Below are 8,304 nucleotides of genomic sequence, written 5' to 3' on the forward strand. Positions count from 1 at the left end.
TCTCTCTCTCTCTCTCTCTCCCAAAAATGAAAAAATCTTGGAAAGTCAATTCTTAGATCTTTTTAAGGTTAATAATGCAATTCTCATAATATTTTCTTATGTACATTGAAATATTTCTTTCTCATATCTATCTTTTGTCAAAAAAATGTTAGTTTGGTTATATCTTGGAGATGTTTTAGCGGTCGACCACCCCGTGGATGAATTATTTTTGATGAAACTATTTGTTGGTTGTATGGAGCTTGACATTATGAGTATATATATTTTTTTTGTTTGCTTTTCTATCTATTTGTCCACTTTAGGTGCAAAAGTATATATTTGTTGACTTTACTACTGCATATATTTCTACTTATTTGCACCCTTTGCCAGGTTGGGGTAATGTGACATATCTAAAAATTTTAGGATTTATTAATTTGTAAAAAAAATGGTAAGATTCATTAACATTTTCTTTTGATGTTGTTAGAGTCAGATTGTGTTACCAATACTTAAAAATTTTAGACTGATTCATTATTTTTATTTAATATTTGGAGTCAAATTATTATTTTCAAACTGTGTAGATGTGCAAATCTTTTGCTATTTGTTAATTTTAATAAATTAATTCTACGAAACAAAGTAGTAAGTGATTGATGTGTTTTATTGATAGTTTCAGTTGGAAACACAACTCATTTTGATAAATTGTTTAATTTTAGTAAAATTTGGTGACGGAAAATGATTGGTGGGTTATTAGTTTGGCATTCGCATATCTATACCATTTTTATTAATTCCTTCAATGATATATTTTATTCATGGTATATGAATTTGCTTTATAACTTTTGTCAATAATGGGCCTTTTTTATCAATAATGGGCTCTCTTTTTTTGGGTCAATAATGGGCTTTTTTGGGGGGGATCAATAACGGGCTCTTTTCATGGTATATGATTGGTGGGTTATTAGGGATATGTCCTGCTTAAAAGTGTTTCAAGTTGTTTGGAAAATGTCCTACTTATATCTGTAATCTACACCAGCCATTTTTTTTTATATTTATATAGATTTTCAGAAACTATAGAGTTATAGTCTAAATGGGATGGGATTAAAGTTTCTAAAGATTTGTTTTATGTGTGCTGGAAATTGATTTGCTTCTCCTATATTTTGGGTCTTTAAACAACTTCTAACTTAGTTCTACATAGATTTGCTTCTTTCTACTTCTCCTATATTTTTTCCTTGCAATGCAACCCCTTTCTTACAAGATGTGCTTGGCCAAAAAAATTAGTGCCAAAAAGGGTAGACTTTGGACCAAAACTCATCCAACAACCAACTATATGCACAACATCACTACCATAGAGGTGGTGTACTGGATTGAAAAGAATTTCACATATTTAGATTAGCTTGGAATTTCAACTTGCAGTGTCTTCAAATTAATGATTGATTAGAGGAAGGAAAAATGTTGTTCATTTCATACTATTTACTTGGCAGTTTGAATGAACTTCTTTCCCCATTTTCCTTTTCACTATGTTTTAATCTTCTGCAATAAAATGTCACATGAAACTCTAAGGTAGTGTTTGGTTCACTATAATAAAATGCAAAGACTCCTTACACTTCTCATGTTTGGTTGACTAAAAGAATAATGAAAACTTCATTGCAATGGGAGTCATCATTAACTATTATAAGGGAATGATCATTCCATAGAGAAGTGTGGCCCCGTTTGTTTTCAGAGATAGAATAGATGGGATTGATAGTGAGGGGATCCGTTTGTTTTCAGAGGTAGAATGGATGGGATTGATAGTGAGGAGATTAAGTAAAATTGTGTTTGTTTTTATGATAGTTGTTAGTGTATGGATTGTTAAATTATTTTTATATAAAATAATAAAAAAATACAAAAACATTAAACATTAATGTTTAAAAAAAAATGCCCAACATGTAAAAAAAAAATTTAAAAATAAAATAAAATAAAAAATTTCCAAAAAAAATTAAACAAATAAAATAATGATTTTTACTTAACAAAAAAAAATAAAAAATTAAATATTAATGTTCAAAAAAAAATGTCCGACATGTAAAAAATAAAATAAAAAATAAATAAAAATAAAAAAATATCTAGTCCGCCGGACTATTTTTCTAATACCAAGTCTTGGAGGCCCATCTGAATCTCCTTGGGGAGGCCCATCCGAATCTCCTTGGGAAGGCCCATCCTAATCCGGAGCTCACAATCAATCCCCTTCCCATCTCTCAAAACAAACACAATATTAATGGGTCCCACCTCACTACCAATCCCAATCCCCCTTCTAACTCTCCAAACAACCGTGGCCTGTAAGGAATTACTATTTCATTTAATTTCATCTCATTTCAATGTACCAAATAAAGCATAAATGAGATTGAAGTGTTTCAAATATAATCAGTATTCTAATAAATGATTTGGATCATTTTGATAAATGTGTGAATTGGATTTCCTTTTTTAACACGCTGATAAAGTAGTATTCTGTGATCTTTTATTTTTATTTGATTGATGAAAATTAGAATTATAGTGAGAAAGAAATAGTCTGTTGTACTTAAATTATGGCGCAATTAAAGTAATCAAATAGTCATTGTGCATGCCATTGGTATTTAAACCTAATCTATTTATAGCACTATTAAATGAGTTATTCCTTCATTACAGGTTTGTGGTGTTTCAACCTCTTCAACAACCTTGGAGTTCATTTTAATTCAAATCATGGACAACATTCATATTTTTGGTTATGTATGTTTAGTTTACTGATTCACAAAAACATTACTGATTCACAATGGACAAAATTGTGAATAAGAAATTTTTTTCAAATTTTTATTTCCTAATGAATTTATCATGGATGTAGGCTTCCCACCTCATTTTGACATAACTGGGGTGATGCCTTCAAGAGTTCTCACTTCATTCTCTAACGTATTTTCAAAATCAACCTTGTTTAAGGAATAGTTGAAATTAGTTTAATAAAAAATCAGTCCAATAAAATATCAAATATCAATAAGAAATAAATGAGTTACACCACATTACCTCCACCATTACTAATCATGGACACCACCATTTTTTGTCACTTAAATTTCTGTTAGACAAACAAAAATGCAACTATTTTTGCATTGAGAATTTGAGTTCAAATACTGCATCAATCACAATGATATTATTGAAACTTGCTTATTATTAAAAATAAAATTTTCTACCAAAATTTATTGTTAAATTCAATTGGACAATAAATTTTGTTATTGTCCAATTGAATGGGACAATAACAACATTATTGTTAAATACAATTAGACAATAAAATTTAAAAATTGTTTTTGAAAACTCCAAAACCAAATAAATTTTAAATTTTAAATTTGTAAAAATTATTTTTAAAATAAACGACCAACCACAATTTCAAATCTGACAAACTCTTTTTAAAATCTAAAATTTATTTGAAAATCCAAAGTCAAAGAGACCATCTATTTATAATGAATTACATTTTAAATTACATTTTAACCAATAATTTTATGGTCAATTACATTTTAAGCTTAATAATATTTTCACCGTGCCTTTAGGTACAGACATACACTAGTTAAATAATAATTTATAAGGGCACAAATTCAAAAAGTATAGATCATAAATAAAATAAAAATTTAAATATAAGTAGTATTTTAATATCTAAAAAATTAAAGTAAAGAGAACTGTCCCGCTCCGGTATCTCATTCAATAACGTATCCGTTACAATGACCTGTCCACTTTCCCTTTTTTTAATTTTTTAATTTTAATATCCACTTTCCCTTTACAATGACCTACCCTTTTTTTAATTCGAATTCAAAAATTCAAACTTCCTCCTAACCGTAGATTCCGAAGTGTTCCCTTTTAATCTCTCTCTCTCTCTCTCTTTCTCTCTTTCTCACAATCCTCACTCAAAGCATATACAGTTTTCCCCTTAAACAAAAAAAAAAAAAAAAAACAGCGTCTTTTCTACAATGGGTGCTTCACGGAAGTGGTTGAAATCACTTATTGGTCTCAAGAAGACCCAATCAAGCCACCAAGTAATCCCATATACTCTCTACCATCACTGACCCAGTTACTTGATTTTCTTGTTTTCTTTGTTTTTAGAAAGTGTTTTCATTTTTTTTTTTTTTAGGAAAATGTGGGCAGTAGTGGTAAGGGTCGAAAGTGGAGGCTATGGAGGAGTGACAAAGGAGGCCACGTGGCTGCGTCTGATTCGTCTTCGTTTGGGGTTGATGATGATGTGTTCAGTGCTGCTGTGGCGACTGTGGTTAGAGCTCCGACCAAAGATTTCATGGTGGTCAGGCAAGAGTGGGCCGCCATCAGAATCCAGACCATGTTTCGGGCTTTTCTGGTAATTCTATTTTTTTTTTCCTTCTCTGTGTCACTCTGTTTACTCAATTTTTTTTTGTAGCTATACATATCTTAGCTATGTGTATTTGATGGGTTTGTTTGGGATTGAGTTTTCAATTGCTGATGAATGAAATTGAATTCAATCCTTTGACAAAACCCCCTTTTATTCAGTGCATATATTTTTTTCTGCAACAACCTATATGATTTTGGTCATGAATTAATGATAAAACAAAATCAAACTACGAGCATACAAAATTGGTTCTATATGACACTGTATGTGAAGATCAAAACAATGTACTTAAATAGTCTTTTGATGAGAGCATAGAATTCAAAGTTTTCTTTGAAGTACTAACAGTTGGCATTTCCATCAGCTAGATGATAAAAGAACATCAAAGAAGATGGGAAAATATGAAGAATACATGTACAAGCAAGATCCCCAAGTACAAGAGCTGATACAATTACGAGTAAAGACCATTCCTATTAGTTTAAGACCCATTCCATTAATAGTTCAACATAATTTTCCTTTAACAAAATCAAATCACATAATGGTTATATATTTGGGAGCTAAAGATATCAAACATGCCTTGTCATCATCCCAAAATAGTAAAAGCATGTCACTATTCCTAGAGAAAATTTAGTTGGTGATGGTGGTGGTGATGGTGATAATAGTGGTTAACGTGGTGATGGGTAGTGGTGTGATCGCATTAGTAAGACCTTAATCTGCCTAGATAATCTTGTTTTTTCTAGATTTCATTTTCCCGTCCAACCAAACACTAGAAGATTCCAATTTTTTGGGAGGGAAAATTGTGAATCAGTATTGTTTTAAATTTTTTTTACAAATTTATGAAAAAATTTATAACTTTAATTATTAAAGTTGGTATGATTTACCACTGATTTGAATTTTTTTTTTTTTTTTTTTGGAAACCTGACTTGCAATTTCCCCTTTTTTTTCAAAAAAAAAGAAGGAAAGAAAGAAAAGAAACCCAACTTGTATTTTGCATCTTTCCATTTTACTCTGCTTTCAAAAATGAAAAAATTAGTTTTGAAAGCATAACCAAATATGCTAGAGTACTTATTTACAAACAAGAAAGGGTAGTGGGATTTGCAGTGTTAAAGATTAATTATTCACTGTTGGTTTGTTAATATATATCATTTAATAACCACCACAGAACAACCAATATTAACTTGCATATTTTATCTGTGTTTGTTCAATTCTGATATTTTATGAATCATGATTATGTTACATTTTTTGAGGGTTTCTTTGCTTTGTGAAATCTATTTTTGTTGATTCATGTTTATACAATGAATTGATGATTGAAGGCAAGACAGGCTTTGAGGGCATTGAAAGCAGTGGTGAGGCTACAAGCGATTTTCCGAGGTAGGCAGGTCAGGAAGCAAGCTGCTGTAACACTACGGTGTATGCAAGCTCTTGTTCGAGCTCAGGCTCGTGTTATGGCCTCTTGTGTATCTGCACAAAGTCAGGATAAATTTCTTGACAAACATCACAACGAAGCTGATCCAATTAAGCACGCCGAGGTATACTAATAAGTTCAACCAATTCATATGACATTATTGTCATTACATAACATTTATTAGCACAGTTCAAGTACTAAATAATGAACATCCTTTGTCAGGGTGGGTGGTGTGATAGCCCGGGAACAGCTGAGGAATTGAGGTCAAAACTTCAAATGAGGCAAGAAGGTGCCATCAAGAGGGAGAGGGCAATTGCATACTCCCTATCTCAACAGGTAATGAATTTGAAACACCATTCTGATGTTGTTTTGATTTTCTTTGTCTTTTTCAATAAGCAAATTGAAATGAACTTGTTTTCAGCAATTAAAATCAAATCCCGGTTCAAATTCAAGAACAAAGAAGCTAGTGGCCGCCCACAAGCTTGATAAGCACATCTCAGGACGAACCTGGTTGGAGCGTTGGATGGCAAGTAAGCCATGGGAAAGTAGGATGATGGAAGAATCAGAAGCTACTCCTTCTCCTATGGTTGGCTCTAGGGCTAGTTTTTCTGGGTTGGACTCTGTGAAGGTTAAATGGAACAATCTTTCAACCAAGATAACAGCTAGATCTCCTATGAGTGGCCAAATTACTCGCTCGTCCTCTGACCCGTGTTCTGAATTCTTGTTCGATGAGAGCACAACATCAAGTTCATCTTTGTCTAATTCAGAAACTCCCGGGTCTAGCAACACCCAAATGGAGGGTAATATTAATGATACTAAACCAAACTACATGAATTTGACAATGTCAATCAAGGCTAAGCAGAGAACTAGCCGGTATGCATCTCAAAACAACATGCAGAGGCATATGATGGTGAAAACCATGCAGCTTCCTAGTGGGGATACAATGAGCAATGTTGATTCTGATCTCTACTCAGTTACATTGTGCAAGGATCTTTACCCGCCGATGCATTTGGAGAGATATGATTGGGTGAAAAATCGACAAGAATGAACTAAACATGATTCATTTTCGGAGTGGTACACTTTTTTGTGCACATGATTACTTTGGTTGAGCCACATTTTTTTGTTTTCAACAGCTTGTTGTGCTAGATAGGTTTTGGGATTGTTCTTTACTGATATGATGCATATACATATAAAGTTAATTTATAGGTTTGACACCTAGAGAACTAGGGGTTGGGATCCTTGATCCAAAAAGAGTGTCTTCTCTCTGCTTTCGATCAAATAACTTTTTTTTTTTAACATTTATGTATAATATAGATTGTATGATTGCGAGTGCATATGATTGGGGATACAAGTGTTGAGAAGTGGTACAAATTTAGTATGTGCACTGCTTTGATTTGCTTGACTTGTTGAATGAGATTTTTTTTTTTGGGGGGGTAAGATTTGAGGTTTTCATATACAAGAGTAGTGCTAATTGTTTGGTCGCTCTTTTTTATTTATTTTATCTATGATATGTTAAGAATGGATTTTTCTCTTCTCGTCTCATTCTACCCTAGCCCGCCTTGGTTGGGTCTGACATGGGTTGGTTTCACATGAGCCTTGCTCGGTACAACTGGGCTTGGCCAAATTCCAGTCTCACTATAACCCAGCTAGCGCCAGCTCAGTCCAACCCACTTCAATTATAAAGGGGCGAGTGAAGGCCATAGGGGTGAGACTAAATGTGGTAACCATGATCACTCATTGTGGAAGCATTCACCCTTAATTGGGAAATCAAGGACCACAAAACACATCCTCTCGGTCATTGTAAAGTAATGATATCATCAACCACCAAATTATTGTATCTTCAAGCAATAGAAAGAAAAAAATGAAAGAAATAGAAAGTGTATAGTTCCAATGAAAAATAGACCACACAAAGAAATGGTTCACAAGTCAATTTCACGACATGAGGACACACATATATATAGCTTCAAGGCTTGAAATTGGTGTTTGATGAGAATATCTCCAATCTGTTAAGGTTTGACCTTGTTGTGTTCTTCAGAGAGAGAGAGAGAGACAGAGATACTGCATGAGGCTTACCTGATCACAATATACTACAGATACCATGCAACTTAATTGAGGCAACCAAATCATGGTGGCATCAAAAAGCTGTGAAGTTATTGTATGAATTTGTTGATGCGATTTTGATTTGGAGAACTGAAGCTAAGAAATGATATGTGATGAAAAGCAAAGCTGTAATGTTATTTTTTAATTTTTTTTATTATTATTATTACTAAAAGTAGGGATGTGGGAAAAATTGGCAAAAATCAATCAAATCGATTGAATCGGATTAAATTGGTTATATTTGATATGTTTTTTTTAATAAGTTTTTAAATTTGATTATTTGGTTTTTGGTTCGCTATCGGTTCAAGCACCTTGTGCACCAAACTAAACCGAAATCGACCGCTTTAACAAATATTGCATTTATAATATATATATATATATATATATATATATATATAATCTAATAATCTAATAATATTAATAAGTAATAATTTATTAATATTAATTAATTAATTTTATCATCTTTATAACTTAAGTTTGTAAACTCTTA

At 32.2% G+C, this 8,304-nt stretch overlaps 1 protein-coding gene across 2 annotated transcripts; it reads left to right on the forward strand.

The window, feature by feature from the left end:
* The first annotated feature begins 3,678 nt into the window (after nucleotides 1–3,678).
* On the forward strand, nucleotides 3,679–7,088 carry LOC145812758 (protein IQ-DOMAIN 6-like). 2 transcript variants are annotated; one of them, XM_082907904.1, is made up of 5 exons: nucleotides 3,679–3,992; nucleotides 4,088–4,306; nucleotides 5,626–5,841; nucleotides 5,940–6,053; nucleotides 6,139–7,088. In XM_082907904.1, the coding sequence occupies exons 1-5, from the start codon at nucleotides 3,927–3,929 to the stop codon at nucleotides 6,763–6,765; spliced, it is 1,242 nt and encodes a 413-aa protein (XP_082764030.1). In that variant the 5' UTR covers nucleotides 3,679–3,926; the 3' UTR covers nucleotides 6,766–7,088. The 2 variants fall into 2 exon arrangements, with proteins under 2 accessions (XP_082764030.1, XP_082764031.1); XM_082907905.1 differs by having other exon boundaries at nucleotides 3,765–3,992; nucleotides 5,635–5,841.
* Nucleotides 7,089–8,304: the final 1,216 nt, after the last annotated feature.

Source organism: Camellia sinensis, chromosome 15, assembly GCF_055761805.1.
Source record: "Camellia sinensis isolate YWXY chromosome 15, ASM5576180v1, whole genome shotgun sequence".
In the NCBI taxonomy this organism is placed as follows: Eukaryota; Viridiplantae; Streptophyta; class Magnoliopsida; order Ericales; family Theaceae; genus Camellia; species Camellia sinensis.

Coding starts and splice junctions, on each gene's coding strand:
- LOC145812758 (XM_082907904.1), top strand. CDS start 3,927: ATGGGTGCTTCACGGAAGTGGTTGAAATCACTTATTGGTCTCAAGAAG. Junction 3,993..4,087: donor AGACCCAATCAAGCCACCAA/GTAATCCCATAT, acceptor TTTTTTTTTTAG/GAAAATGTGGGCAGTAGTGG. Junction 4,307..5,625: donor CCATGTTTCGGGCTTTTCTG/GTAATTCTATTT, acceptor TGATGATTGAAG/GCAAGACAGGCTTTGAGGGC.